Source organism: Ailuropoda melanoleuca, chromosome 8 (genome assembly GCF_002007445.2).
Source record: "Ailuropoda melanoleuca isolate Jingjing chromosome 8, ASM200744v2, whole genome shotgun sequence".
In the NCBI taxonomy this organism is placed as follows: domain Eukaryota; kingdom Metazoa; phylum Chordata; class Mammalia; order Carnivora; family Ursidae; genus Ailuropoda; species Ailuropoda melanoleuca.
Window position 1 is genome coordinate 20,510,239 of NC_048225.1, and position 13,012 is coordinate 20,523,250.

The window sequence follows — 13,012 nt, forward strand, 5'->3', positions numbered from 1 at the left end:
TTACCCAGCCCCCTCCTCCCACTGCCCCAAGCCCCAACCCCTCACTGCTCTTAACGGAACTCTAAAAGCTATGTTCTCCACTATTCTCCCTTCCCAGCAAGTCCCCCTCCCAGACTTTCGAGGTAAGACAGCCACCCTCTCACGCCTGGGCATATACTCTTCCTTTGTGTACTGTCTTCACCTCTGAATGTCATTCAAGTTCTTCCCCTTCCTGGAACACTCCAGGTGCAATGTCACCACCGAGCAAAGTTCTCCCTTCTGCAGTTCCACCAGCAATTTCAGGAAAGCATTTGGCTCTAGTGGTGAAAGCAACAGCTTCCCTTCCCTCGCCGTCCCCACACACCCCAACTCCTATCAGCACCCTCCCCCCACACTTCCTCAAACACAGACACATACCTACCGTTCCACAAATATCTTTGCCCTTGGCTTATAGGCAAGACAAATATTTTATCTGGTCTATTTGTGTATGTATTCAATGTTTAGTATTCCTCTGTCTGCGTGTCCCCGGCATGTCGGGCTGCATGAGCATTTGACCAGAAAGCAGACATCCTGGCAGATCCCAGTCTGTCCCACTAGGCACAGCCCTCTATGGACATGGGCACCCAGTTACCACTTCAGGAACAAATTGGTACATAAAGTAGCATGACTTGATGATGGGTGATGTTAAAAAGGTTTTGGTCATTCACCCAAGATGCAGCCCCGTTAGTGAGCAGAGGGAGGTCAGGCACGCAAAGTCAGAACCCTTCATTCAGGCCCAGTATGGGAAGCTCTTCTCAAAAGGAAGTCACACATTGGCTTGGGACCCTTTGGCAAAAGCTCTGTTCCTCTGTCCCCCACCATCTTCCTGTGACCCTCAGAGTGAGGAGACTGGTAATCAGGACCCAGAAAACTGTGCCTGGAGATCTGGGATCAAAATGATGCTGTCTCACCTCTCCTGCAAGAGGAAGGCTAAAGCTGGGGCAGCCATGTCCGGGGAAGGCAAGACTGGCCAGACCCGCCTCTCTTGCCCCCACCACCATGTACCTTCTTTCCCTCCCTATCAGAGCACCATTCCCACTCTGGGCAGGGCCAGGGGAGCAGACATCCTGGGGAAGCTGGATGGGCTTTGATCAGTCATTAGGATCCCCATGCTGGTTTCATTAGCTGGAGGCAGAGGGGGTGTCTGGGGCCCCTGGCTGTGAATGGCCCCCAGCCAGGCCATGCAGCTGTGACACGCAGAGTTCAGATGTTTTCACACTTTACATTCCTCTCATCTCTTTAAGGCCTGGAGCCCCCTGCCTTTCGCTTTGCAGCAATAGAGTTAATTCAGCAGCTTTGAAAGTCCCCCTAAGCCTTTTCTGTGGCGTGATTGACGGCTGCCTCTGCCCCTGGGGGCAACACCCCAGGGACCATATGGGCGACCTGCCTTCCCTGGCTTTGACTCATCAAAATGGACTCTTCTCTTTCTTTTTTATTTTTTGCTGGGCCTTTCTTCTCTTTGTGCAGTGACCTCTGTCCCTGGCCTGCTTGGGCCACCCATGTGTTTCAGCTGGACATATCCCTGAACTCCAACTCACTCAAGACCTACATTCCTCATTGTGTCAAAGGCAAAACAACCTATAGGTCTGACCAGGGGGCCTTTGTGCCCCCACTTAGGAGGTGGTGGGCCAGCAATATGACTTTTAAGTTTGTGAAGAAATACTCTACTGCCCTTGTCTAGGTTTTTTTATTCGATGAACTTACGCCTGAATTCTGAAATTTACCCAAAACACAGAGATTTCATTGTCTATCCTCTTGCCTCCAAGCAGGGTGAGGGCCCCAAACAGCTACAAAAATAGTTAATGGCCCAAGTACACGAAGCTTAAAATAAATCAGGGAACAGGTGACCAAAGTCTGCAGCGGCCGTGGAGCACTTGAGCTTGCTTTGCCTCCCTTTCCGGTGTGTTCTTCTAGGAGCTCTGGCATCTACAGGGCCTAGAGGGAGGGGGCAGGGCGAGTGAGGGCCCAAGGGTGCTTGTTGTCCTTGAAGTTTGTGGTCCGGAGGAGTGGGATGACCCCACATGGCAGAAATTCAGGAGTCCTAGGCCTTGTCCCAGCTCTAGAGCTGATGAATTAGACACATTGAGGCCAGTCATTTCAGTACGATTTCTTCCATCCACGCATCCATTCAGTAACTACTGAGTGCTTTCTGTGAGTTTGCAGGCCTTGTGCTAAGTACTAGAGATAGAAAATGCATAGTTCCTGCCCTAATGGAGCTTGTAGTCCATTTGGGGCTGTGGTTTCTGCATCCGTAAAATGGGAATAATGTGTACCCTCCCCGTCTCCCAGGATTGTTGAAAGTGTGGGCGGGAAAGGTAGAGCGGTCTTTCCTGGCCTCTTTACCTCCATGACCCTGACATTGAGTTTTCACTCACTCTCTTCCGTACATCTTCAGTAGCCAAGATTGCACTGAATTTTCATTACTCTGCTTTTTATTAGGAATATGATAGGCATATCAAATATGTTTCTAGCTGTGAACATGCCCCCTTGGACATGCATGCACATACACACACGCACACACCAGGCCCACAGAGGCGCACACACACTGAGATTCTGATACACCCACTAACGGGCCTACTGGAAATCACTGGTTTGGGACTGTTACACAGTGAGGGGTTCTCCAGAGATGGATGGGAATCATGGAGAGCAGACAGTTGGGCCCGGAAAGGGCCCAGAGCTGGGAAGTGAGACTCAGATTTGAGTTCACAGCCTTGCCACCATCAGCCACTTGTCAGTAACACCCCACGAGTGCAGACAGGGCCAGTGAACATTTTATAAGCCTCATTTTGAAAACCACTGCCTACAAACCCTTTTAAAACTAATTAATTAACTAAGACCCCTCATTTTACACCATGAAGTCATTTTTCTGTGGTTTGTTCTATCCAGTGGGCCCTGGGATCGGGATGTAGGTGACCTGGGCCGGCTGTTCCAGGAGCCCCTTTGAGGCAGCTCTTCCACTCCCTGTGCTGACTGGGGGGTTGGGGGACATTTAAGGAGCCCCTGTCGACCCCTCTCTTTTTTGGATCCCCGAACCTTTTGACACCTCTCTCCCTTATCTGCTCACTCGGTCAGTCATTCAGGCATTTAACAAACTCACTGGGAGCTTACCATGAGCCAGGCATGGTAATGGGAGTTGGGACACCAGTCCACTCAGGAAGACAGACAATGAGGGGCCCCAAGGTGTTACAGGCATTAAGGTTAGAGGCATACACAGATGAGGCAGGGTCCAGGCTACCTGGATCTGGGGGGCATGGAGCATTGGGAAAAGCTTCTTGGTACAGTGCTCTAATGGTCCAGCTGAGACTTGAAAGAGGGATAGGTTTACACATGGGAGGGAGGCAGGGCGGGGAAAACGTGGACATTTCCTGCTGAGGCAGCTGTGGGAGCAAAGGCAGGAGGATGTAAATCATCGGGCATGTTCGGGCAACCGTACACGGTAGGGTCTGATCAGGGTACAACATAAGTGGAGGGCGCTGTACCAGCGACAAGACCAGGATCAGGGAGCAGGCCCAGGCCTGGAGCACCCTGGGAGCTGTGCCCTCCCCACAAACATCATTTTTTGGCTTTGCCCCCTGCTGCCTCCCACCTGTTGAAGCCAAACCTGGTGTTTACCAAATAGCTCCGAGCCCTGACCTCCTCCCAGGTCTTTGGACTCTCTCCTGGTTGTGAGGGAACCAGATCCCGCCCTGCCAGCTTGCCCGGGCACCTCGGAGGGTGCCAGCTCCCAGGCAAGCCCAGCCCGGCCCTGCTGGAGCCTCAGCGGCCCCTAGTGGCCCGGGCCCGTGCGGGCCCCCGTTCTCCAGAACACAATGCTTCTACGGCCTGGTGCAGCAGGCACTGGGAGCGGGTGGCTCCCACCTTGCCCGGGTCAGGTGGAAGGCTCGGAAGAGGGCGTGTCCTCTGGAGGAGTGGCCTTGCAGAGTCACGCTGAGAAGGTGCAGGCCTGGGTTGTCCAGGGTTGGAAGAAAGGACTCTGTGAGAGGTTCTTGGCTAGGAGTCACAAAGAGCAAGGCCACGCGTGGGGGGAAAGGGTGTGACATGGGCAGTGTGGGTGCTGGGGCATCTGGGACAGGGAATGGACAGGGAATGGAGTTTGGATTCAGAAGGAAGACTAGCAGAAAGGAATAATAAAAATGCTTAGAAACCAAGGTTTACTGAACACTCGCTGTGTACCATTCACCCTCGCATATGGCTGCACTGTAGCCCTGGGAAAAGAGATTATTAGCTCATTTGTACCTGATGGAGAAACTGAGGAGCGGAGGAACTGAGTCACACAGTTCTTCTGGGAACTGTGAGCGTTTGTGGGAACTGCCCACAACACCATGGCCCCCTCTCCTTGTGCCTGAGCCCAAGCCTGCCCCATCCCCCTGAGTGCTTACAAGAGAGTGGGGTTCCCTCCACAGGGGCAGGACCCCCTACGCAGCCCATGGAACAGAAGCCAAAGAGACCAGCTCTGAGTGCGGGCTGCAGATTGTGGATTCTAGTAATGATAACTACCGTTTACTGTCTATTAAGTGCCAGCTGCCTTGTACCCATCATCTCATTTAATTCTAACAACCGTGCACCATACGGATTGTTGCTTGCATTTTAGAGGTGAGGGCCCTGAGTCAGAAAGATTGAGTAACTTGCCCAAGTCTCACAGGTAGAGATCACGTCGAGAATAAATGCTCATGCCAGTATATCATGCTCTGTCCCATTATCTCCAGCTCTGGGCTGGATGCCCACTCCCAAACAATAAGCAGGCAGCCGCTGTGACTTCTCTGCTGGGCCTGAGGCATTCAACGTCAAGGTAAACCTGCCACCAAAAGGTATCTTTGAGTGGGAAGCCTACCTCCTCCACACCAGTCCTTCAATAGATATTTTGAATTCTCTATCAAACCCTGAGGCTGCAATAGCAAACAGAGAAGACCTAGCCCCTGCCCTCCAGGGACCTACGAGCTAGTCGCTGAGAGAGGCAAGTCAGCCCTTGTGGCTACACAGCGTGCTGGGGTCCGTGGGAGCGCAGAGCCGGTAAGACAACCCTTGCTGATGCACGGCCAGCATCCCCTGAAGGAGGTAGCAGTCTTCACCACGGTAGTGGGAGGCAGGAAGCATCACCACCATTTCACAGGTCAGGAAACTGAGACCCTTGAAAGGTAAAGTTCCAGACCCAGGGTCAGCCAGTAGTGAGTGGCAAAGGTGGGATTCAGTTCTACCTGAGGCCAGTGTCTCCCACAAACCACCGCTGTGGGGTGCTAGAAGGACTCTGGTGTCGTCCCTCATCCTGAGCCACCTGCCCCACCTCCCAGGAGCAAAAGAGAGAGGCCCTGAATGGAGGTTGACAGCAGACGGTGATGGAAGGCTTGGAGCCCTGTATGATCGGGCTCTGGGTATAGCCTTTGAGGGGAGTGAACCCAGCCAGCAGCCCTGGGCCACCTTCCATGAGTGAACCACCCATACCTTCCTGCTTGGGCTCTACACAGAAGAACTGTTTCTCGCATGACCCATGACCAGTGTTTGGGGAATGACTTGTGTGTGGATGGCCTCTTGGGGGATCGGGATTCGCTGGGCCACAGTGGGGACAAGAAACTGTGTGGAGACCCCCCCCCTACCCCCAGCATGGCTGAGAAGTAACCCTTCCACCTGATTCTGGCTCACTTCCTTTCTGCCCCCTTTGTCACTTGACTGGGAGGGGGGGAGGACTTCCCATTCTCCTCTTCAAAGAAGAAAAGCCCTTGGTTCTTGCCCAACCTTTACACAAACTGTGCTCTCTAGCTGTCTCTTCACTTCTGAGGGCTTCAGTTTTGTAATGCAAAATGGGGACAAGACTAACTTACTTTGGGATTACTGTTGAACATGAAAGCCTCTAGAGGTATTTTATTAGTTCATTAGAACATAATGTGCCACTCTCCTCCTCCAGTGGGGGAAGGGTGGTGCTTAGCAGAAAGGAAAGCATGGATGGGCATTCCAGCGTCAATGAGGGCAACGGGGGCAGGTGGGTGAGATGAGCTTCTCAAATCACACCGTGAAGCGCCTCCTACCCATTTTCCTGGTCGGACTAGACTGTCAGAGAGGCTGCCAGATTTGCCTGCAGATTTTGCCTTCCTCTACACACAGCTTACGAACGTCAACTCTTCCCGCCCTGTTTTAGGATGGGGTAGGGATCGTGAACTTTCATCTCAACGTGTTTCAAACCAAGTATCTGGGCCAGGCCCTTGCGCGCCACGCTTAAGGCAGAGCCGGTTCTAGGGGAATGAGGGAGAGAAGTCCAGTGGTTATAGCTACCACAGAAGGGAAGAGTTTGGAGTGGTGGCCCCAGGGTCTTTGCTCCAAGAAAGGACCCTAAGGTAAAAGGAGGTGGGAACCCTAGAACCCTGTGTAGGCTCTCAGCACCCCATCTCCTTCCAGGGAGTGCTGCTGCCCTTCTCCATCCTTTAGTCATTACCCTGTTCTCTCTCTCTCTTTTTTTTTAAGACTTTATTTATTTACTTGAGAGAGAGCTCGAGTGCACAAGCAGGGGGGAGGAGGGGCAGAGGGAGAAGGAGAAGTGGGCTCCCCGCTGAGCAGGGAGCTCCATTAACCCATTAACCCACTAGGCCACCCAGGCATCCCACCCTATTCTCTTGATTACTCCTTACAGCCTGTGTAGCACATATTACCGCTGCTTTTTACAGATAAGAAAACCAAGGGTCAAAGAGGTCAGGAAATTTGCCCCCAGACATGTAGCCAATAACTGACAGAAGGAGCATCGAACCCAGGGCCTCAGATTCCCCGCTCCTTCCACTCTCAGAGACTTTTCTCATCTTCCAGAAAGCTTTCAAGACATTGTTCAACTTTGCCTCTCCTCCTCTGTGCCTCAGTTCTCCTTGTTGAAAAGGGACAGTCCTTGTGTCCGTGCGGTGCCGTCCCCACACCCTGTCCCCAGTTTGCTGCCAAGGCAGAATTTCCAGAGTGCTCTGAGTTCTCCTTGGAGGAAGGTTCAAAGTCTGGAGCGGCCGGTTCTGGGACCAGCTGTGAACATACTGAGTGGCCTCGTGGAGTCTGTACCTGCCAAACAGAGCAGAAAAGGACAGTTACTTGGAGCGAATGCCTGACATTTAGACGTGCTAGTAAACATCTGACAACCAGTTCTCTGGGCGGCGCTGGGGAAGAGGCCCTGACTTGCAGCATTTGCCAGTTCCCATGGTGTAAATGCTCAACCAGGCCACTTTCAAGAGAGACCCACCAGCTTGCAAAAGTCCTGAAGATGTAGAAATTGGCTCTCACGGGCCAGAACCAGGGAGCTCGAGCACGTCCTGCCACTTCCGACCATGCCCTGTGCCTGGTCTGTCCAGCCTCTCCCCTGCTCCTGCTCTGGGCGTGCTGCCCAGAAACCTTGTCCCAGCACCTCCACAAGTGGCCCTCCTCCCCCAGGTCCTGAGGCAGCTGCTGGGGGGACCTCTTCCTCCGGAGCTTCAGTTCTTGGGAAATGGAAGTAAGTCCCTGGCTAGAAAAGGGCATCTATTTGGAGGTAAACACTCATTCTCCAAAGCTGGAGGAAATGCAGAGTTTGCTGAATTGGCCACCAGGAGCTAAATACATTTGAATCATCGTCCTGCTCAGACCAGATCTGCTCTCTTCTGCCGCCGCCCCCTCCCTGCGCCCCAGGAGCAGTCTCTGAGCTGGGGCCTCTTGGGATACTGGCAAGTGACCGCCTTTGATTTATTCTTATTCTGTGCTTTCCTCTGTAACCCAGCAGTCCGGCCTAGAAAGGGCAAGTGAGAGGAAAAGGGGCAGCTCCCCTCATCCCTCTCTCTCCTAGATGCTCATCTTCATGGAAGTCCCTTGTGGATTCCTTCAAGGACACGAAGAAATCCCCCCTTAGTGGGCAAGGTGGAGCCTACCAGCCCCCCACATTTCACCCCTAAATAAGCTCCGCAGGCATAGCTGTGCCTTGTTCAGAAAAGCAGCACATTCTGGAAATCACGTATTTAATGACAACAACCACCCCTCCCTCTTGGGAGCATTTTGGAGTTTCCAGAGCACTCCTACACACTCTACATCCCCTAGTTGGAGCCTCTGGTCAACCCCGTGCAATGGGTGGTGATTGCTAGAGAACCCCAATGGTGTCTGAGCCTGTCACTGTTGGGACTTCAGATGCCGCCCTGCTAGGGCTTCCATCCCCTCGACAGGGGCCCGGCCCATCAGTCTCTGCTTGGCGCCTGCAGTAGTGGAAAGTCACCGCCTCCTGGATGGAGCCCATTCCAGCCTCAAAATGCTCAGAGGCTTGGAAACTTATTATTTGGGTTGAGCCCAAATCCATCTCCATGTTTATATAGATTGAATGCATTGCTTGTAGTTTTGACCCTTTGGGGCCTGCGGAGTGGAACAGATATAATCTAATCCCTAGTTCAGATATTCAAAGGGGGCTCCCATGTCTCATCTCCTCTGTTCCTCAGATCTTTCTTACACATTCCAGATTCAAATACTCCTCCTACAGCATAATGCAGAATCCCTTCCCCAGTGTGATCGATTCTCTGAACGCACACTCCTACACTGGTTTCAGCAGAGAGGAGTGGGACTAGAGGCTTTGTGTGGGTCATGCTTCCGTTAATGTGTCCTCAGATAGCATTAGGTGAGGTTGCTTTGTTTTTTTTTTTTGACAGACACATTACACTTTGGACGTATTGAGCCTTCTGTCAACTCAAACACTGCTGTTAAACCATGTCTCTCCTGTTCTGCACTTATATTATTGATTTTTTTTTTTTTGGCCCAAGTGTTAGAAGCATTAAATTCCGACTTATTAGATGAAAATTAATCTTATTAGACTTAGCCTGTGGCCAAAATCTGTAAAGATCTTTTGGATCTCAGTCTTATGTCACCTATAAATTTGCTGAGCATTTCTTCAGTCCCCCCTCGATCACTGATAAAAATACTGACGAGGCCTGAGGAGAAAGCATTTCCTAGGAGACTTCCCCAAGCTGACCTCTATCCTTTAAATGCCACCTTTTGGGTGCAGCTTCCTAATCCATGCAGCTGTCCACAATTCACAAGGGTGTCGTGGGAGGTACCTTGCTGAGGTCACTACACCATCCGTGTCTACACATTTTCCTCACCTGCCAGCGTAGGAACCATGTTAAATCCAGAAATAGCTCCATGAGAGCAGGCACTCATCCTTGTAACCTCAGTGCCTACCCAGCACGGTGCCCAGGGACTCAGGGAATATTTGAAGAAATAACCACTTGTATTAGTGGATGTAAGAGACTGGCCCAGATCAATGTGAAGATTAGCAGTATTTAGTTTTTCTGATTTTACCTTCTTTCTCTATTTTGAAAATTGGAACATTTTTTTTACTTTCATCCTCATAGCACCTCTTTGATACTCATGGGTCCTAAAACCACACCAATTTGCTTCCTGATGAGAAAGTAGGAGTTCAGGAAAGTTAAGGGACTTGCCCAAGGTCAAAGGCTAATAATGGGAGACAGTAAGTTTCGAGTGATCATCTTCTGGCTTGAAGGTACCATGATGCTCTGTCTAGCCTCCCACGCTCTGAGTTTGGGAGAGTTCCTCCAGTCCAGCCACCAGTGACAAGGATATTTCTTCCTAACAAAAAATGAGGGGGATCCAGTATAGTAAAGCAGATGGGTTTCTTTTAAGAAATGAAAGAGCTCATTCGCCATCTGCCATTCATTTATTGACCCACAAGTATTTATGAGCATCTAGTAGTGCCTGGCTTTTCCGGGCCCTAGGAGTACAACTGCTAATCAAGCTCTCTTTGAGCTTAAAGTTTAGTTGGGAGAGAACATAACTAAGCAAGTAGACCTATAGCATCTGATCATAGAAGGGCCTACGAAAGAAAGCAGAGTAAGGGGACATCAAGGGACAGAGGGGCTCTGTTTCACGCTGAAGACGTGGCACCCGAGCAAAAATCTAAACGAAGTAAATGAAACAGCAAACGCAAATATCTTGGGAGTACCAGCATTAGCAATAATGTGCTTGTATTGACGAAAGGACCATGCTTTTCCTTCCAGGAGCCGGGACCTAGATCGTATGATGAACATTCCAACTGTAAATTAACATCTGACTCTTTCAGGATGTATTCGTTCATTCATTCATTCATTCATTCATTCATTTTCTGGACAGAGACTAAGCATCTGCTCTGTGTCTGTTGGGTGCTGTGGATGAAGGTGGAAACAAGGCTTTAGTGCAGGAGGCAAACAGTGTATCCAGCCCAACAGCGCCGGTGCTGTGGACAGGCTGGTGGAAGAGAAGAGTTGAGACAATGTCACCATTCATGACATTTTAGGGATCCATTTGACTAAAGAAGATATCTTATAAAAGCATTACATTTTGTAATGATGGTCTTCCAAAAATTTAAGCCATCTAATCCTTTCTTTAAATAACATTTTATACAGAAAGTCTGATATATAACATTAAAAGGAGTTGCTCTGGCACACAACTGGGGGCCTAGGGATACCTTCAGAAACATCACATAGGACAAAAATTACTACCCAAGATACTTGTTATGGCTAAGAACAGAAATCTTTCGAGGGTCCACTAAAACCTCCTGTTTATCCCCAAGAGCCCAGGGAAACCAAATTTGGAAACCCATTCAATTATCAATCAAAACCATTAAAACAGTTCCTCTGGTTTGAGTGAGATGGAATAAAGCTCTACCCAAATGAGAACTGATTCAGCTATTTTTTTTCCCTGCTCTTCAAAGTCATCAGATCAACTTATTACTGCCCAGAACAGCCCAAATGACCCATAAGCACAATTTTAAGGGTTCATCATTTTGGTTTTTTCTGCTTCTTGGCAGAGGTCACCACCTTCATTTGCATTAAGAATCATCTCTTTTGAAGAGTGCTGGTGCCCCACCTGGTTTTGTCTGGTCCTAAATTATTCTCTAGAATGTTCTCATCTGAAGAATGCTTTCTTCTCACTGGAGCACGTAAACAAATGGATGCTTGTTATACACTCACAGCTCCCTGGCACACATTCTCTCCCTCCCACACACGCCGTGGGCCAAGGTAGGCCTCCCAATTCCAGCTGGGGACCAGCTGTCCTGGCCGTACTAACCCACCGCCTCCCCCTTCTTCTTCTCTCTGCAGATGACAGCAACTGCTCAGGCTCCCTCTAAGACCCAGGCTGTCCACATCTCCGCACCCTCGGCTGCCGCCAGCACGCCTGTGCCCAGTGCCCCCATTGACCCCCAGGCCCAGCTGGAGGCCGACAAGCGAGCTGTGTACAGGTAGGAGACACTTCAGCCATGTCCGGAGGCCCCCAGGCAGCCCCCGGTCCAGCTCAGCCCTGAGAGATGAGCATGCAGGCGAGTGGGTGGGCCCACAAAGAACATGACCAACAGCCGCTCTTCTCGCCACCTTCTCTCTCAAATCAATTTGGACATCCCTCAGCTGGCAGCTGTGGGTTGACTGTAGCTTCCTGGGATTGTCTAGTGAGGGGCAAGAGAGCCAGGGAAGAATCTTCCAGAAGGAAGTTTTCCTCATCCCAGCTGGGGATTGAGCCCTCGTGGGTGTCAGAAGCCCTCAGCTCAGCTGACAGCCACCTCGGGACGCTCTCCTTGCGCGTCCCCCGTTGTTGCCTTCACTCCAGCAAGCCCACCGGACCACTGGACATCTGCCAGGACCATCTAGGACTTGGTATTACACAAACTTTAGTATGCCTGAAATCACTGGGGAGAGCTTATTAAAATGGGTATTTCTGGGCTCCATGCTCAGAAATGCTGAATCAGTAGGTCAAGCTATAGGAAAAGGAAGATGAATGTTTCAGAAAGCATTCCAGATGAATCTAACGCAGCTGGTCCTTGGAGCACATCTAAGTCATGGTTGTCTTTGTGTCTTAGCAAGAGCTGTGGTGTGCGTCAGTGTAGGTTCCGGCACGCTCCCTCCAGATGGGGAGTTCGCTGAGAGCAGGGCCAGGCCCTGAAAGTTGCAGAGGGCGGGAGGGGCTCAGGGGCTGGCTGTTGCGTGTATGCAGTTGTCTGAGAACAGCCTGAACAAAGCTCCAGCAGGGACTGTAGTCAAGTCTCTGTGCAGAGCCCACACAGCTGGAAAAGACGCCTGAGTCAGCGCTGAGTATTGATTGAGGTCGGACCCTTACTCACACTCACTTGTGTGAGCACATCAGCAAGCAGGGCCTACCTGTGACCTCGCACACCCTGCAGCAGGTGCCAGGATCAGAAACAGGTGGAACGGTCCACCCAAGATGAATGGGAAGAGGGTTGATTCCTTCTTCACACCTCCCTGCAATGACAGTGCTTTTATGGTAATGGTGGTAATTATTGCTGTTACTGTCATTACCATTGGCATTATTTTTAGCTACTCAGATGAGCCAAAAGCCTCTAATGTCAACATGGAGTCCAGAGCCGTGAGCCCTGATCCAGAGGTCCTGCCTCGAGGGTCTTTCCCAGCCCCGGTGGAAGGATGAGTCACCGCTCCTCTGCCCCACCTGCCCAATGCACAGGCCAGGCCCAGCCTGCCTGCAGGGGGAGAGCCCTGTTTTGGACCCCAGAGAGCTCCCAGATCTGGTCACAGTACCTGTCAGAGAGACGGAGCCCTCCTGTCCTCCTTTCCCTCCTTCCCCTCCTTCCTTCACACTCGTTTGTTGAACCCTCGCTAGAATATGTGGAGGCACTGAGCTGGACTCCAGGGGAAAGAGAGGAAACCTATAAAAGCAAATGTGTGGGCTCTTCCCTGGCTCTCCAGGAACAGACAGGAAACCCACACAGTGCGGTCTGAGCTTTAACAGAGAAGGCTTCACAGAGGAGGCAATATTTGAGTTTGATCATAAAGGCTAATAAGAGAGTCCCCCAGAAGGAGAACTGGGCTGGAGTAGAGCTTTCCAGACAGAGCAGAGCCTCTGCGTTCCAAGAATGGCCAGTGTCTAGAGTAACTGGGTATGGGGAGATGAGGCTGCGAGGCCACCTGGAAATTAAACTACAAGGTGGGCTTGTGCTTGTGTGGGGAGCGTGAGAAGGGAGAGTACCGTAGCCTCTCAAAATGGCCTGATGGCTAAT

At 51.1% G+C, this 13,012-nt stretch overlaps 1 protein-coding gene across 6 annotated transcripts in view; it reads left to right on the forward strand.

Annotated features, from left to right (window-relative positions):
* The window catches only part of PKNOX2 (PBX/knotted 1 homeobox 2), a 315,083-nt gene that overhangs the window by 243,228 nt on the left and 58,843 nt on the right, over positions 1-13,012 (forward strand). For all 6 annotated transcript variants that reach the window (XM_034666040.1, XM_034666041.1, XM_019804614.2 and 3 more), the window contains one exon: positions 11,088-11,227. In XM_034666040.1, the coding sequence (XP_034521931.1) occupies positions 11,088-11,227 (140 nt within the window). The remainder of the gene's footprint in view (positions 1-11,087; positions 11,228-13,012) is intronic.